This window comes from Dromiciops gliroides, chromosome 2 (assembly GCF_019393635.1).
Source record: "Dromiciops gliroides isolate mDroGli1 chromosome 2, mDroGli1.pri, whole genome shotgun sequence".
Taxonomy (NCBI): Eukaryota; Metazoa; Chordata; class Mammalia; order Microbiotheria; family Microbiotheriidae; genus Dromiciops; species Dromiciops gliroides.
Genome location: NC_057862.1, coordinates 306930077 through 306949357, shown reverse-complemented (window position 1 = coordinate 306949357; position 19281 = coordinate 306930077). Strand labels below are relative to the sequence as shown.

At 40.0% G+C, this 19281-nt stretch overlaps 1 protein-coding gene across 1 annotated transcript in view; it reads left to right on the top strand.

Annotated features, from left to right (window-relative positions):
* The first annotated feature begins 250 nt into the window (after window positions 1-250).
* ETF1 (eukaryotic translation termination factor 1) overlaps window positions 251-19281 on the top strand; it is a 40700-nt gene continuing 21669 nt past the window's right edge. Inside the window, exons 1-2 of the mRNA XM_043983716.1 lie at window positions 251-388; window positions 580-683. Of these exons, the coding sequence (XP_043839651.1) occupies window positions 598-683 (86 nt within the window). The 5' untranslated portion in view covers window positions 251-388; window positions 580-597. The remainder of the gene's footprint in view (window positions 389-579; window positions 684-19281) is intronic.

The window sequence follows — 19281 nt, the reverse complement described above, 5'->3', positions numbered from 1 at the left end:
ACTACCGTCTTCCACGCCCCGGAAGAGGTGGTAGTTCTCTCCGCTGGCCTCAACCCTCCAGCTCTACCTCACAAGGCAGCGCGGCCTCGACTGCGACCAATCACCAGGCCCGTTGTTATCGGCTGCAGGATGAGCCAATGGAGAGCAGCAGCGCGGACCGAGTTCCTCCCACCCCTCCCCCTTTTCTCTAGCCGCTGCCCCCCCCTCCGCACCCAGCCCCTGGCTGCGGAAGTGATGTCACAGGCCCCATGTGAGCGGATTGCAACACATGCAGCTGCCTGGAGAGAGGGAGCCGGTGTCCTACGTCAGAGCCGCCGCCGCTGCCGCCGCCGCCGCGGAGCCGCCGCCGCCGGGGAGGAGCCGCTGCCACCCGGGACTGGGCCCTTAGGTGAGAGCTGGGGGAGGTGGCGGGGGGAGGAACCCGAGTGACTGGGGCCACGGGGTACAGGCGGCTTTGGGGGGGGGACCCGGGGGGAGAAGAGGGCCGCTCGGGGGCAGCGGGGAAGGGGGCCGCTCTGCCCCGGCGGCGGCGCTAACTCTGTGGTTTTGGTGTCTCCGGGCCCCGCCGGGCCGCTGTAGGGAGGAGGAGGCGAGAAGATGGCTGACGATCCCAGCGCTGCCGACAGGAACGTAGAGATCTGGAAGATCAAGAAGCTCATCAAGAGCCTGGAAGCGGCCCGCGGGTGAGCGCTGCGCCGCGCCGCGCCGCGCCCGGGGATCCCGGGACCCTCCCCTCCACTCCCCCCCCGGCCCGCCCTGCACTGAGACTCCCCCTGCGAGAGCCGGCCTAGCCTTCCTCGCACCGCATGGCCGGCTGTGGAGAGCCCGGCCGGAGAGGACTCGCCCGGCCCCGGGGGCCGCCTCTGGGTGGGGCCCCCGGCGTGGGCCTCTCCCCGGCCCCGGCTGCCCCGGCGTCCACCGCCTCCCTCCTTCCGGCCCGTCCGGGGCGCCGACCCCCCTCCCCATTTCCTGCCCCACCGACCTGGGCCCCCTCCTTGTCTCACTCGGTACCCAGGACTCGGTCGGCCCCGGGAATGGGGCCCCGACGGTCCCCCGGGGATGGGGGGGAGCGCCTCCCTGCCTCCTATTTTCCTCGCCTCTCTCCCCATCTCCTCCTCTTCTCCCTTCACGCTCTGAAGCCTCGGGAGCCCAGATGGGGAGGCCATTTTGATGAGACCTGTGAGGAAAGTGAAGTTGGGACGGGGCTATAAGGAGTAAGCTGACTGAGGTTCCCCTGCCTCCCCATCTCCTGCAGGGGGGCTTCCGATCTGGGGTACCTGACGGGGGCTGAAGTTGCCACAGTGTTTGGGGGAAGGCTTCCCCACCCCACTTTGCGAAGCTTTGAGGTGCTGCTTCCAGCTGCTTCGCAGGAACTCCTAGGTGGTAAAAAGAAAGGGGGGGGGGGAAGGGATTGGCGAATGTGTTTTTAAAGGGACCGGGGTTTTTGTTAGACATTGTGTCCAATGAAAATACAGTACAAATGGGTCCTACTAAAACCATTCCTGTGGACTTTGGGTCTGGCATTGGTAAGAGAATGGATGTAGTGAACTTAATGCTCTTGTTTTAAACAGAGTCAGTACAGGTTTAAGTGATTTTTGAACGTTTACTTCATGAATTTTGATAGGAAAAAGGAAGTTATTGAGTTTTTCTGGGAGAACAGATAGGTGCTTGATTTAAAAGCTGGCATCATTTTTTTCAGAGCACAATTTGGAAAGGTTTCTTCAGTGTCATTCCTTTCTTAGTTGTAAAAACTTTTGCAAGGGGCAGAGGTGATAATTCTTTGAAATATGTTGCATAGTTTTATATACATATTCAGTGTTATATGTATCAACATTTTTTGAATAGTAGCTTGACCAAGGCCATATGGAAAGTTAGTTTCAGAGCAGGAATTAAAAGTTCTGGTTCCCGGCACTATTCTAGTGTTGTCAGTATCCACTAGCCATTCTGTCTTGTGTCCCCATTTCCCCTTCTCTGTGATTTCCTATGAAGTAGGAACATACTAAAGGACCCGAGGCCTACAAATATCTGTGTTAAACTTTGTTCTTAATTTTTGCAAAAATCTATGATCATGTTAAAATGAAGCTTCTGAAATTTGGTCCTGATAAAGTACTTTGGACTGTCATGCATTTCTTTTTTGTTTCTTTTTCTTTCTTTGTAAAAGAGAAATTGGGGACAGGGGTAGAGGAACTGGCAATATTAGGTAACGAGGTCACTGTTTGTTGTTTACTAGTTTAATTCCACTTCATCTTTGTATCTCATTAAATATTTAAGATTAGTTAATGGTTTTTAAGTAATTCCTACACAAAATGATGATTTCAGGGTGAGTAAGAAAGTAAATTATCCATTTGTTGGGTTCCTTCAATAAAGACCCATTCAGTTAATGGTAAGGATAGTGTTTCCTGGTAATTGGAATTTACTTTTAACTGATGGGCCTTAAGCAATATTTTAAGAAATCTTTTGGTTTCAGAGTTGTTTTCATTGTGAAGGGTTACAACTCCATTTGGCTTGTAGGTTCACTTAGTCTTCACAGCTTAGGCAACAGTGTATTTCAGCCTATTTGTTTCCTTAAATACATTGGGTTAAACTTTTTACATGCTTTGAAGGCAATCAAAGTCACTTCACTGCTGTAATTTTTCTATTATTTGAATAAGATAACTTGGTTCAGCAAGATTAGTTTAAATTTCTTTCTGCTCATTGGTGAAAGAAGTTGGTTCTTAAATTTGTTTCCAGGTATATCACCCAACTACCTTAAAACTTTTTTATAGGTTGCAAACATCTCCTTTTTTAGAACACTCCCTCCCTGTGTTGTTTTTTTTTTAAGTGAGGCAATTGGGGTTAAGTGACTTCCCCAGGGTCACACAGCTAGTAAGTGTTAAGTGTCTGAGCCCAGATTTGAACTCAGGTACTCCTGACTCCAGGACCTGTGCTCTATCCACTTCAACACCTAGCTGCCCCACTCCCTCCCTCTTGCAGTCTATTTAACTGTAGTATGATTGGCAAAATGTGTAGCATGAATAGTCTTAGCAACAAATGCAGTATAGATAGGAATTAGGGCAAAATCAATGAAATACTTGAAATATTTTATGGTTGGAAGAGTTTAAGATGAATGAGATACCTGAGGGACAAAGGAGAGTCCAGAAATTAGACAAGACTATTCAAAGACTTGGTAGTTTGGAATAGAATGTGAGACTACCAGTTAATTGACTTATCTAAATATCTAAATGTCCAGCTGACACCTCCCCCTCCCCACACACATTCACACCCCAAGCAAATACAGTTTGACTTAAGACGCCTTTTCTAGAATTTAGTCATAGCACAGCAAAGTATAAAGTCTTTGCCTTTCTTGGGTATTAGAAGGCTTTTGAGAATTGTTTCTCTTTGATATCTGATATTTGATTGTATATGTTTGTTTCTTCTGAGGAATGTTAAAATTATTTTTTGTGTGATTGGCTAGGTACCCCTAAAGTAAGAGATTTTTTTTAAAAAAGTCATATTTAGAGGTAAGTATCCACCTTGAGAAATACCTTGCATTCTTTGTCTAAAGGTTAAAAGTTCCTAGGAAAATTCTAATAAACTCATAACAAATTAATCCAGATTTGCTACTGTATCTGGGACAAGAAATAATTTCAAGCATATATTGAAGCAGCATACAACTGATTTTTAAGTTTTGTTTTTTTCCCCCCCATGGCAATGAGGGTTAAGTGACTTGCCCAGGGTCACACAGCTAGTAAGTGTCAAGTGTCTGAGGTCGGATTTGAACTCAGGTCCTCCTGAATCCAGGGCCAGTGTTCTATCCACTGTGCTACCTAGCTGCCCCCACATGATTTTAATGGTAAGAATCATTGAAGTTAATCATGAAGTTAATAGGGGGTGAATAGAAATATTCTGGAAACGGAAAGAAAGCGATTGCTTGTATTTTGCATTTGATGTTTTCATTTATGTTGAATATTTGACAGATTAATACTTAGGGGTTGTTTTTTTTTAATTTAACTTTAGTCCAGCAGTATAATGTACTGTTGTAAGTTTGAACTTCTGATAGCTGCTTTGTAGATGACACAAGTATAAACTGGCTAGAAAAGGAAGCAACAGAAAAATAGCCTAGCAAGGCAAAAAGCTATAGCCAATTAAAATCTAGAACTATGGCAACCCACCTTATAAAGTTGACCCACCAATGTGTGTATTTCAGATGAACTTTGTATAAGGAGCAAAAGGAACCTTAAATGAATGGATTTTCAGTACTTCAAGGATTTGCATCATACATCATGGCCCATAAATGCTGCTGTGGTTAAAAAATGCATCTATTTGCATCCAACCTGGGAAGGAGCTAGGTTTAGCCTCAGATAACAGTCATGCAGTCTGTCTTACTGGGTAGCAACTGTTAGAACATGTGTAGCTTCTGGTACAGCCTTCAAGAATTCAGAGTCAGGTCCTCCATTCTCTAAGATGCTTTAATAGATCTTTAGTGCAAGCAGCATTCCACAATCCTGGTAGTGCTCTAGTTATTCTACTTAGCTTATAATAAAATTACTTTAAAAGTTACTGGCTCATTCTTACAGGTTTTGTTTGCAGGGAAAAAAAGCCAGCATGGAATAGTATATATTGAATGCTACAATTAAGAGTCATAAAAAACTGAACATAAGCAGTTAAATGGAATACAGATATCCTTTCTAAATAAAATTTTAGTTTCCTTTGGATTGAACCACTTTTATTAAGTTAAAGTTTCCCTACACTATTAGGGAAATAATGATAATCAGAGACTATTCTAGACATCTACAGTTGTAGTGCATAATCAGATTGAGTCCTATTCTGATAAATTGCCTGGAGAGTCAGATTTTTAACCTGAATCATTTTATCTGCCGTTGCTATTTCTCACATATATCGAACTAGGCTTTTGTTTACCTCAAGGCTTTATAACTGGGTCCAAAATATAATAGAGGAAAAAGCAATAATTCTCTCTTACTCATGCCCAGAGTTTGAAAACCTGTAAGAATACTTTGTAAATCTTGAAACATAATCCATTTTTTATTCCATTTGCTTTTACAGCTTAAAATTTTCTTCCAGAGTTCAGTTTGTAACTAAAATGACTAACTCAAAATCTTCTGTGACAGAAACTGAAATTACCCAACAGAGCATTGTTTGAAGCTGAAAACATTCATTTTGTGAGTCTTTCTGATGTTTTTAGTCAAGCCTTGGTTAGTCAGTGCAGTGATTGAACTATATTGTTTTGAATAAATTAAAGCCTGTTTTTGTGCCTTGCAAATAGAATTCATTGGTCAATAATTGCACGATTGTCTAGATAAGGAGAAAATACTGATTTGTATAGTACATCATTCCAGATATTTCCATCTTTTTTCACCGTCCTTCTGAGAGTACGAATGATGCTCAGATGTGATAACACCTTATGTTATTCTAATTGGTACCTGAAGCAGTCATGATCCAGCTAGCAGTGTTGGTGGGAGTGATATCCAGATGGTAAATAAAAGAAGATATTTCAATATTTCTTCACCTGTACTTTCCTTAGTGTAGGTCCTGCTGGAGTTGAACTTTACTAATACAGTCTTTGAAAATTCCCACCATAGTAAGGTATTAAAGTAGAACATAAGTGGAGATGAGAAAATAGATGAAAAGTATTTATTTTTAAAATACCATTAAAAATGAGAGTAATGCAACATAACTGTAGACATACTGGTCATGGGCAAATGCTCTTATAGTCCTTCCTTGTAAACTCAGTTATCTGGTATTGGCAAAATACCAGATTACAATTGGGGATTTGAATGTGTTTCAGCAGTATTTGTGGATATCAAGAGCAATTCTAAGAAAAACCAAGGGAGAGGGAAAAATTGGAGGGAAAGAAGACAGCTAAGTGTTGCAGTGCATAAAGCACTGTCCCTGGATTCAGGAGGACCCGAGTTCAAATTTGGCCTCAGACACTTAGTAGCTGTGTGACCCTGGGCAAGTCACTTAATCCTCATTGCCCTGAAAAAAAATAGAGGGAAAAAGCAAAGTGAAAGGAACAAGAGGGAGGAAGAGGCAAAGAAGAGGGTTGTATTGGGTGGAGAGTAGAAGAATACTCCTCTTAAACCTTTAAAAGCTACGGCTAATGTTCCACAATATTAGTCCCAACAAACAATGTGTGTGTGTAGTATGATGTTTTTTGGGCACTGTGAACCCACTGAACATTCGCCTCCTTTGAATTTCCACTCTTTTACAGACTTCTCATTGTAGCAGCAACTTAATTTAAGAGACACAGCTTGCTCTGGACATACTCCCAGGTTAATGGGAGTGCCTAATTAGCATACCATTTAGGACAGAGTTCACAGTAGGTTGAGGCTTTCCCTGCTTGGACCCTTATCTCTAGAGGTCTTATTTCTTTGAGCTGTTGGGTATACATTACAGTGCCTAGCATAATACTCTGTGTCCAGTGAGTGCTTGGCAAATGTTTGAGTGGTAGGATATTTGAAGCTGTACAAATTTGCAACAAAACCATCTTGCTCATCTCTTGTTGAAGTGATGATTGCAGACTAGGTAGATAAAACCTGTAGTCTTCCTTGTGAATCTTTCCCTTCCCATAACATAAGATAGCTTTGGTGGTAGTTTCATCTAAGCAGGTTTCTCAGTCAGATTTTCCATTGTCTTTGAAGATCCTTCTGTCTTGGCTTATGCTTTTTAGATATGCTGAAGCCTTGCCTAAGTCTTTAGAGAACTTTTTTCCTTTGTATTGAAACTTTTTTTTCCCCTTCTAGCCTAAGTGGATTGGGAGGTAGGAGGAAGAAAGACTTGCCATTTTGTCCTTTTCTCACTGTCTCAAAAAGTATAATAATATTATCATATTTCCTTTCTGGTAAAAATAAAACTGAAACTGGCTTGGGTTTTAGGGTTTCTTAAATCTTTTTCCTTTTTTTTTCTATACTGTAGTAGAAGGAGCCCTGGGTTCAAGTCCTAGGTCCAACACTTTTTGAGTGACTGTGGGCAGGGCCCCTGACCTTTTTGAGAGTCAGAAATTGAGAAGTTGAGGGAAACTTGGTTTAGCAGTAAAGGAGTTAGTTAGAGATAATAGTACTTTTACTACCTACGAGAGAAGTTGTGGAATTGTGGATGAACTTTTAACAAAATTAAACGTGTGTATGTGGTAGTGTGCTACATAAGTGCTGAGGAGATAAAAATGATGAAAAATAGTTTCTCTTTAGGGACCTTTCCTTTGCACAGATAAGTAGGATACAAAGTAGAAAGTGAAGGAGAGGGAAGATACCATTTAATCTAGGAAGTCTGGGGAGGTTTCATGGAGTAGGCACCATCAGAGCTGAGCCCTAAAGAGATCAGCAGGCAGCTCAGTGGCATTTCCTGGTACTATACAAATTCTTGTGACTGATAGAGATAATTCCCAAGGGTCAAGACCTAGGGATATAAAAAAAAGAGTATCTGAGTTATTTACCTCAATATTTCATGCCTTTGGAATATATAATCTCATATTTTTACAAGGACATGTAATAGATGTAGTCTCTAAAGGAAATTGTAATTAAGTTGGGAGAGACATAGCAAAGTATTTGAATATAATAACTACAAGGGCAAAATAACATGCAAAAAATTTGAGTTATAGTGAAAGTCAGTGATTGAGGTTAATCTAAAAAGGTTTCTTGGGAGAAGATTTTTGAACTCGTTCTTAAAAGGCAGTGGATATGGTATTGAAAGCTGAGGTGTGAGACCTTAGCATTTTTTTTCACAGACATAGAATTCTGACCCAGAGATGGAATAGATAAACATGTAATAAGTGGAAGAACCTAAATCAGGGATGTATATGTATGTGTCTCAAGAGGTCATCTACCCCAACCCTTTTTTTTTTCCTTTTTTTAGTGAGGCAACTGGGGTTAAGTGACTTGCCCAGGGTCACACAGCTAGTAAGTGTTAAGTGTCTGAGGCCAGATTTGAACTCAGGTCCTCCTGACTCCAGGGCCGGTGCTCTATCCACTGCGCCACCTAGCTGCCCCGTCCAACCCTTTTAAATGAGAAATAAGTGAAAGAAAAAGTTGAGAGAGGTTAAATGACTTACCCAGAGTCCCACAGACAGTAAAAATCAGAGCCGAGAGTTGAACCTAAGTTCTCTGACTCCAAATTTAGCACTATTTCCCCTCTATCATACTCTGACTCCAAATTCAGTATTATTACTATTGTGTGTTTACCTCTCCTTGCTCAAAGTCTGAAATAGGTATCCATGGTTTGAGGAGGCCTGAGTCAATCCTAGCATAGCCCTGGTCACAAGATTTCTGCTTTCATAGAACTTTGTTTTGAGAGTCATCTTCCTTGACTCTGGGGGAGGGAGTCTCAAGTGTATGTGACCCTAAAGCAGGCAATTTTTTGCTTCCATTCCTGGAGGGGGTTTAGGTGTTGGGTAAGAATGCCCTTGAGAGTGTCAATTATACCTTTTTGAGGCTGTATGTTCCTGTCATACTTAGTGTCCATCTGAGCCATCTCTCCCTTTTCTTGTCCCTTCTAACCTGAGGACTTCAAGTATGTTGAACGAGGAACTAATTGAGATTCAGGGAGAACAAGGCATCATCATTATGAATTTATATCTGGGAGGGTCCTCTGAAGCCATACAGTCCAATTCCTTCATTCCACAGATGAAGAAATTGATGCTGTGGGGTGGGGTGCTGTGTTGAATCTATCCATGGTCATAGAGGTAGGAAATAATAAGCTAGGATCTTAATCCAGATTCTCTGACTCCATAATACTATGCTGACCATGGGAGATAAAGGGGCAAGCATACTTGGAAGAAATACCTTCACTTCTGACTTTAGACTCTGGGCTCCCTCCCTCCATATGCCCTGCCAGCTACTCTGTTCATAAATTGTTTGCTATAGTTGCATGGGCCAGACCCTGAAGTGTCAGGCGTAATTGGCACAGGGTAGATAAAGTAGTACAACCTACTAGGAGACTTCCACAAAGTTTCAAATGACTAATCAGAGGGGCAGCTAGGTGGTGCAGTGGATAGAGCACTGGTCCTGGATTCAGGAGGACCTTAGTTCAAATCTGGCCTCAGACGCTTAACACTTACTAGCTGTGTGACCCTGGGCAAGTCACTTAATCCCAATTGCCTCACCAAAAAAAAAAGAAAGAAAGAAAAGAAAATGACTAATCAGAGTCAGACTACTTGAGCTAGGCTTAATGGAGACCAAGGATAGATAAAACTTTAGAAGAAATTTGTCCTACTATAGTTTGCTCAGTTTTTTGCAGTAAAATGGAAGCTTTTGAGGGGCTAGAACTTTTTGTATCCCTAGCACTTAATGTCAATGCTTTATACACACGAAGGAATGTTTCAATTTAAACTTATTTCCCCAGAAGAAATCATCCATTAAGTTTGTGTTCCCATCATTAGTTCTAAATTAACATCTCTGCCTCTTCCTTCCCCAATGCCACTGAATTACAATTCTTTTTTATTAATATAAAACTCTGGAAATAGCCTTGTTACAATGGGTGGCTTGAAATTGTAACTGATTTGCAACTCTGAGATTATAATTGAAATCCATTCTTGGTAAAAGGCCAGTTGGCCTAAAATTAGATATAAAAGCTTTGTTGGTGTGCTGTCAGGGTATTGAAATATTGCAGGACTCTTGCACATTTGTGTCCTCTTGGTTTCCGTTAATAAAATAGGCTTGACATACCATGAAAGACTCACTGCATGACTGCCAATGAATCAAAGTAAATGCAGTATGCTTCCAGTGATCCTCACAAACTGATTATTTCTCAGATGTTGCTGGGGCAATCAGGGTTAAGTAACTTGCTCAGGGTCACACAGCTAGTGTCTGTGGTCAGATTTGAACTAAGGAAGTTCCTGACTCCAGGTTTGGTACTCTATCCACTGTACCACCTAGCTGCCCCAGATGGTGCCCTTTTTTTTTTTTTTAATCCAAAGAATTTGAATTTCTGCTTTCTTGGGCCTTTTCGGTAGCATCTTCTGGCCTTCGTCACTTCTATAGGAGACCACAAAGAGAGATTTGACTGAGCTTAACACCATTTTATTTTATTTTATTTTATTTATTTATTTATTTGTTTATTTATTTATTTATTTATTTATTTTAGTGAGGCAATTGGGGTTAAGTGACTTGCCCAGGGTCACACAGCTAGTAAGTGTTAAGTGTCTGAGGCCGGATTTGAACTCAGGTACTCCTGATTCCACTGCGCCATCTAGCTGCCCCTTAACACCATTTTAAATCACGTTCAAGGAGCTAACTTACTTTTTTTCCTTTCCCTTTTGGGGAGGGGGGGGGCTGCATGGGGCAATGAGGACTAAATGACTTGCCCAAGGTCACACAGCTAGTAAGTGTTGTTAAGTGTCTGAGACTGGATTTGAACTCAGGTCCTCCTGAATCCAGGACTGGTACTTTATCTACTGTACCACCTAGCTGCCCCTAAGGAGCTAACTTTTCTTTTCTTTTCTTTTCTTTTCTTTTCTTTTCTTTTCTTTTCTTTTCTTTTTTTTGGTGAGGCAATTGGGGTTAAGTGACTTGCCCAGGGTCACACAGCTAGTAAGTGTTAAGTGTCTGAGGCCAGATTTGAACTCATGTACTCCTGAATCCAGGGCCAGTGCTTTATCCACTGCACCACCTAGCTGCCCCTAGGAGCTAACTTTCTAAAGACATGATTATCTCAATTGCATGCTTGATAGAAGTGATCTCTGTTTAGTATTTGTTTGATTGGGAAAATCTCTCCTCTCCTACTCTTTATAGGAAGGGAGGACTTTAGTTAAAGGAGCTTTGCAACTTAATAGAAGGATCAGGTGTTTTGAGACCTAAAATCAAGGATAATAGAAAAACAGGAATGCTGTCTAGAAGTCTACTCTATGTATAAAAGGGGAGAAGCTTGCACATTGAAGAGATTAATTTTTTTTTTAAGTGGGGCAATGAGGGTTAAGTGACTTGCCCAGGGTCACACAGCTAGTAAGTTTCAAGTGTTTGAGGCCGGATTTGAACTCAGGTACTCCTGAATCCAAATCCGGTGCTTTATCCACTGCACCACCTAGCTGCCCCCAAGGAGATTGTTTTTTTTTTTTTTTTAATTAAATTGTTTTCAAGGGAAGACCTCCCTTCTAGCCTTCCCATCTTCTTGCCTCCTCCACCAACTGAATAAACAAAAACAAGTGCTTCATTGCAAACTTATAGTCAAGCAAACATGTTAACACTTGCAGTCCAATACCTTAAAAACTACCACTTAAGTCTCCAAACAAAATAATGCATTGACTATGTCTGAAAAAGTATCTCAGTCTGCATTCTGAGTCCATCACTTCTTTTGGGGGGGGGGCAGGGCAATTGGGGTTAAGTGACTTGCCCAGGGTCACACAGCTAGTAAGTGTTAAGCGTCTGAGGCTGGATTTGAACTCAGGTACTCCTGAATCCAGGGCTGGTGCTTTATCCACTGTGCCACCTAGCTGCCCCAAGTCCATCACTTCTAACAGGCAGTAGGTAATATGTTTTATTTATCATGAGTCCTGGAATTGTGGTGAGGCATTGTGTTGATCAGATTGTGTAAGTCTTTCAAAGTTACTTGTCTTTACAATAAACTATTCTCTTGGTACTACTCACTCTCCATCAGTTAATACAAATGTTCCCAGGTTTCTCTAAAACTTTCCCTTTATCATTTCTTACAACACAGTAGTATTCCATCACATTCATGTATTATAACTTGTTCAGCCATTCCCCACTTGTTGGGCACACCCTCAGTTTCCAGTTCTTTGTCATCACAGAAAGAGCTGCTATAAATATTTTTGTACTGCAGGTTGATTGTTTTTAATGAGCATCACTAGTGAGGTAATTCATAGTACCTTGGTAGGAAATTTGTTTAAAGACAGCAAATTAACCAGAACTGTGTAATTAGATCTTTAGTTACTCCTATTGCAATAGTTGGGAAATGTACATTCAGCTTCTTTATTTTGTCACTGTACTGAGCGTTAATTGTTTACTTCAGTTGAGGGGACCCTGGTAACAGGGAATTTGATGCATCAATGTTGGGGATTTCCTTGGTGCTGGTGATTTCTTCTCTGTTGTGGTTTGGTGCTGTATTGGGAACACCTTAGGTATTTTTCTGACCTGCTCATTTGGGGGAATATTCTTCTGATAACATTTTATAAAATTTGTTCTCTTGTCTTTAAAAAATAATTACAGAGTAAATGGCTAGAATTTTAGAAAGGCATATACTAGTGGGTGTATTCATGTTCATTTTCAGTGTTAGTACAGTTCTAATACTTCTGAGGAACAAGATAGGGGAAAAAAAATCATCTTCCCTAAGATTTATGCCAAAAATTTGGGGAGCATTTTATTTCAATTGCATACATGAGCTCCTCCCCAATCTTCTTAGCTAACAGTTTTTACCTTCATGGTATTGAGAAGACTTGCTCCTGTCTCAATCTGATTGCCATTTATGACTGTAAAGGTCACAGGTATGAATTACTATAACCTTCTGTGGTCCCTATATTTTCATATGGAAAATTAGATCCCCCACCCCCAATTAAATGTTCCAGACTTGTTGAGGTTATGAAGTTGACCATGGAAATCAAGAGTATTTGTCTTCTCTCTCCCCAAAAACAAACTTTCCAAAAGTAGAGAGGCTAGGAAAAGCCCCTAGTTCATCCCTAGAGAGCAAAGTATTTAACCGTAGTCAATGAGGAGGAACTCCTTGATTAGGAGTAAGCCTCATTTTAGCACAGCAGTAGAGTCCTGGGGTGTCTAGCCATGTGCAGGTCGTGAACATATTGTTCTGACTTTTGTCCTTCTCTATCTTTGAGGGAATTGGAGCAAGGTGAGGATGAATAGAGTCTTAGGTAGCTAGGGAGTAGTGGGAAAGAACATTACAGTGTTATTGAATAGGATTATTTGGTAATAGGATGGATATTTGAAGTCTTAGTAAGATAGATTGGAAGCAGTTAAGTCATGTGGCAATTATGTGTCAGCTCCACTTATACTATATTATTGGTAAGTACATTATGTTAGCTTCTTCCCCTTTCTTTTAGGAGGGATTAACAGTGGATTTTCTAGGTCCTCTTTAGAGCACGGGTCTTAACCCTTTTTGTATCGTGGACTCCTTTGAAAGTGTTTCTAATTGCATAAAATACATAGCATCGCAAAGGAAATCAATGTTATTGAAATACATGTATCAAAATTAAAAAAAACAAGAACAATCCAAGGTCATGGACTTGAGGTGTAGAAGTCTTGCCCCAGAGAAAAGACAGTTTGTCATAGTAGATCTGAGAGCTAGCAAAGAAGATAGGGGTTCAGGTTCTACCTGTGATACTAACCATACTAACCCTGAGCAAGTCATTTAACCTCTCTCTCAAAGTGACACTCTTAAGATTATAGGTTACAAAGAAAGTATAGGTCTGGATTGGTGGAGGGAGTGTTCTTATTTGGAAGTTCCTTGCCCCAGTGAAATCACAAGTCCAGTCCCAATCCCTGTCTAAAGGGAGATATGGATGGGGGAGGGGACTGTCACAAATATTAGAGTGTATCAGTTAAGGGGTGAAAAATTGGGGTTTTCTGGCACATGGTAGGAGCACAAACTGAGTTGGGATCACTGCCCCATTTAGAAGTGGTTGATTGCCAGATGATAAGCATCTGCTCCTGGCCTATGTCAAAATTTTGGAACCTGGCCACAAATCAAAGATGAAAGCTTTTAAATCTCTTAGTAAAAGAAAAAAGAAGGATTAAGTTGATGTTGACTAATTTGATACTTCAGAGGATTCTGATAATCCCTGTAATTCCGCCTTAGTACAATTTATCTAGGAAATGTCTACCCTTTTATGTGTACATGGAGGTTCTACTAATTTTGTCATCTACGACATTTTCCCTATTCCTACCAAAACCCCCCAAATATCAAAATACTAATTCTTTCATTTTCTGCCCCAAACCTCCTTTGTCTTATCCTCAAAATCTTCTTCCTTCCCACCCCAAGTATTTATTTGATATCAAGTAACATAACCCTTGTTTCCCTTTTTACTGGGTATGATATGTTTCTTCTACCCAGCCGGTACCTTTGGGGCGAGGTAGAGATGCGGGCAAAGGTTATATTTAGTGATAATACAGTAATAGATTTTGTGTGTTTGATAACCTCTAGCATTAGATCTTCTGTAACCTGGTAAGTCTCAGTAAAATTTGTTTCATTTTGGTCAGCTTCATGCAGAAAAGGTATGAGGAGGACCTATATCAGTCTGTTCTGTTTTTAGTTGTAGAGGATAAAAATAAGGAGTTTTGGACAGAGGGAAGTTGGAGTTTTATTTTAAGCTGTTAATTCAAATTGTACCTTCTATGGGTTGTCCAGAAAATATTCTGGATGAGAATCTTCATGTTAATCACAACTTGAATAAGAAAATGATGGCTATAAGTTTGATATGAGGGCTTATGATAGATGTAATCATCCACCTGAAATACAGATGCTCCCTTTGCACCGTAATGCATTTAAGTGAGGCAGAGTTGTGCAAAGTCATCCCAACTCTGTTGCATTTAAATCCAATTCATACACAAGTCATCACCCCATGATATCATTCATTGATTGTCTTTGAAAGCAAAGTATGAACAACAATTTATTTAAGAAAATGGAGCAGAAATAGGAATAGAATTAAGACTAGAATCTTAATTCATAATGAATCAAGCCATGCATAAGTCACAAATTTTCACTTTAGGAGTAAAATACTGTCAAGAATGACCACACAAATTTTAGAGGTCCTCCTAATCTAGACAGAAGAGGTAGATGGAAGCAATGTATTTAGCTTTAACTAATAAGAATTGAGCTTCTTTGGGTTGCCACAACCTAGTGAAATCGTACTGGATTCTTTATTTGTGAAGTTGTGGGATTTCCTATGAGAAGCTGGCTGGGGTGGCTTAAGTATGGTTTTGCCTTAAAACCTAGATTGGATGGATAGAACAGACTATTCAGTATTTGTTAACATCTTGTTCTTCAGGAGCTGTTTCATCTGGCTAGCTAAAAATTTCTGAACGTTGATAGTGAAATAGAGACAGCATGACTTCATTAAAATAGATTATGCCATTCTAATTTTCTTTCTTTTTTTTACTTTTGGATAAGATAAAAGGGATGCTAGGGGGCAGCTAGGTGGCGCAGTGGTTAGAGCACTGGCCCTGGATTCAGGAGTACCTGAGTTCAAATCCAGCCTCAGACACTTGACACTTACTAGCTGTTGTGACCCTGGGCAAGTCACTTAACCCCCATTGCCCCGACAAAACACACACACACACACACACACACACACACACACACACACACACAAACTGTGGATTAGTTTAATTGTGTACTTAGGTGGATTTGGAACTGGTTAAATAACCAGACCCAAAAGCCATGAATGAATCAGTGTCAGCTTAGAGGGAAATCACCAGTAAAGTGCCTTAAATTGACCATCTCTCTTCAACATTTTTATCAGTGACTTGGATCAAGTCTTAGATGGCATGCTTATCAAATATGTAAATGACACAGTCATTCAGCTGGATTCAGAAGTCAAGTTGGCAAGTATAGGATAGGTAGGGAGGTATAGCTAGACAATTTCCACGGAAAAGATCTAGAGGTTTTAGTAAGCTCAGTGAGTCAACAACTTGACATAGCATCCAAAAACTTGATGCAATCTTAGGCTACGTTAAAAGAGGTTATAATGTTAGTGACTCCACATCTGGAGTGTTGTATTCAGTTCTGGTGCCACATTGAGGAAGAAAATTTGACATTGGAACATATCCAGAAAGAAAGGTAATCGGGTTGGTAAAAAGACTGGAAAGATCATACTGTAGAAAGATTTATTAAATGAACTGAGGATACTTAGCCTGGAGAAAAAGAGTTAGTTAGGACTTGATAACTCAAATATTTGAAGGGCTGGAGTATGAAAGAAGGATTAGATTTATTAATGCTCCTCAGATGGCAGAACTAGGAATGTGTAGACTAGAAAGACTTACATGAACTGATGCAGTTATATTACCGTCTCATATTACCATACTCTTTCCTTGTTTCTCTTAGGTTGTATTTTTTGCCCCCTTACATGTTCTCATTCCCATTTGTCCAATAGAAATGTCTTCCTGTATAACAAGAGTCAAGCAAAATAAATCTGCTTTGGCTGTTAGGTTTGAAAACTTTACACATATTCTTTGGTTCCATATTCGGTTCCCCCACGATACCCTCCTAAGGTTTTATTGGAATGACTTTTGTGTCTTATATCTTTATGTCAGTTTCTTATCTCTTGAGTAACTGACCTTTATCAAAGCTACTTGATGGAAAAATTTCATAGGCAGTGGAAAGAGTATTGGATTTGGACTTGGAGAACCCAAGTCTTAACTCTCCCACTTATTCCCTTAGGCAAGTCATTTAATATCTCTGAGCCTTAGTTTCGTATTCTATAAAATGAAGGGGTTGAACCAAATTATTTATAAGGAATTTTAATGTTAAATCTATGATTCTGTGAACCTCTTTTTCCCTATTCAGAAGCTCATTTCACTGATTGTGCAAATCTTTTAAATCTTACACAATTAAAATTGCCTGATGTAGGGGCAGCTAGATGGCGCAGTGGATAGAGCACCGGCCCTGGAATCAGGAGTACCTGAGTTCAAATCTGGCCTCAGACACTTAACACTTACTAGCTGTGTGACCCTGGGCAAGTCACTTAACCCCAATTGCCTCACCAAAAAAAAAAAATTGCCTGATGTAACTTCTGTGGTCACTTCTATCCTTTGGTTAAGCATTCTCTCTCTAGTCACAGATCCAAAAACTATCTTCAGTTTTCTTATTTCTAACTTAATTATTATTTTTAAGTCAGCCTCCCAGAGAAACATTTTCAGTGTACTATAGGGGTACAGCTTTTGAGTAAAGAACGAATGGAACTTAAACATGGACAACTAGATAGAGATCAGGGAGTAAAGACAATGATATTGAGAACTTTGCAGGGCATGTTGTCTTTTTGTATCTCTTAGTTTTCACAACTTGTATTGAATCACTGTTATACTGCGTGATTCACTGTCATCTATTGAAGAGAATGTGAATATGTTCAATTGAATTGTGAATGTTAAAAGGGTAGGTGAAAACTTTTGAAAGAGTTGCAGTTTGCTAGTGTTGCCAACTATATATCTCATTTCTCATTTTTCCCTTAGAGATTCCCTCTTATAGAGCTGTAACATGAAAAATATAGCCTCCGTGGTTTCTTTCCATGTTTATACAAACTGGTCTAACAACTTTGTATGAATTGCCTTCAGGAAGTATTGATGTTAATCTTGTCTTTTCTGTGTGCAATAAAACTAAATTTATGAGAAATGTCAGGTGTTACAAAATTAAAGTTTTTTTAAAAATTTTTCCCATACATTTCTAAAATAATCTTTAATTTTGTAAAGATATTGAAATTTTATTCTGGACTAGATATCCTAGAAATGAATAATATGCAAACTTGAGTTTTTTCAGTGCAAAAAATATGATATCCGTAGAGCAGAAATAAAACAGTGCAGCATAATGACATTCTTTAAAGTGATTGTTATAAAGTTAGATTTAGCTGTAGAGTTTCAGATTAAAAAAAAATAAAGACTAAACTACCCTCCATATCTTACAAAAATGTTAACAAGCTAAGTGTATATTCATTTAACATTTAACTGTCCCTACCTTCTAGTAACTTTATGATAGTGATTCAAATTAGCAGCTGCTTGGTAACTGTTAGGACTTAAATTATTGTACTAACAGGTATGAGCTTTAGAAAAAGGAATCCTTGTTTTACATAGTTGCATATGTATAACCTATATGGGGAGGGAGGAGGGATAGAATTTGGAGCTCAAAACTAAATTTAAAAGTTTATTAAAAAGGAAAGAAAGAAAAAAAGCAGTCCTGTGTAGTCCTATCTTTGTATTCTAAGTTTGGATGGCCTCAGCCATCCCTCACCCTAAAGCTCATTCTCTGAAGCATTCTTCCTCATCTCCTCCTTCAACTGCCCAGTCCACAGCCGTTTCAGTTTTCTCTCTGCCACATTCTGTATACTGTAGGATACAGACAACTTAGAAGTTGCTATCCTTCAATAAATCCGACCTCCTAGAAAGTCTTTCTACTAAAAAGGTCACATAGTATAGTAGAAAAAGTACTAGAATTATAGTTGACCAGCTCAGTGAAGCTTATTTTTGATGCTTCTACTTGTTTTGTGTGACACCTTCAGCAATCACTTATCAAAGTTTCCAAATTTATGTATCAACTCCCATCCCCAAACCCCCACTTTTTTAAAACCAAAAATTGTTGCAGCTTCTGACACACTCTGTTCAAATGATTTTTTATTATGAATTTAATAAAAATGAGCATTTAATAAACAAGGAAAAGAGGGTTGTATTTGAAATTGTGAGCTTGTATTAGTTACCATTTAAAATTGTGTTAAATTTAACATTACCGTAGCAAAACTGCCCTTTGTCCCCTTTCTTCTGTTCCTATCTTTATTCTATTAAAAGAAGTATTTCATTGGTATCCTTTTATTTTTCATCACTATCTCCATCCCCCGACTCCTTCCCCAGTAGAAGTACTCTCTTGATAACAAGTACCAAATCAACAGGCAATGTCTGAAAGTGTCAGTCTCATTCTTTGCCTTGAGTTGATTTTATTTCTTCCAAGAGGTGGGAAATGTGCCTCATAATCACTCTTCTGAAGTTTTTCAGAGTTTACATTATCGTGGCTTAAGTCTGGGAGTTCTGAGCTAAAAAGCCAATCAAAAGTCTACACTTCTGGGGCAGCTGGGTGGCACATTGGATAGAGTAGCAGGGCTGGAATCAGGAAGACCCAAGTTCTTATCCAGCCTCAGGCACTTACTAGCTGAGAGCCCTGGGCAAATCACTTAACTGTTGATTGCCTCAATTTTCTCATCTGTAAATTGGGAATAATAGCACCTACTTCCCAGGATTGCTGTGTGGATAATATTTGTAAAGCACTTAGCACAGTGGGCATATAGCAGGCACTATATAAATGTTAGCAGTTGTTATTAAACTAGTACCAACAGCAAATACAGGGAAAGCACCAAGCTACCTGAGGAGCCCAGGTCCGAAATGGGAGTTAGAGCCTCCATGCCAGTCAGCAGTGGAATCAGGCCTGTAAATGACTACTTTCAGCCTGAGCAAGTTAGACCTAATTCTTCCCTGCAAACATCCTCCCCGCCTGCCCCCCCATATTACAGTTTTAAAAATAACAATACAAACAAATCTTAAATGTAACATACATTTCATATTCTTCTGATCGACACATTTATTAAGCATGTCTACTGTGTGCCAGTAGTAGTAGACACTGGTAAGCACA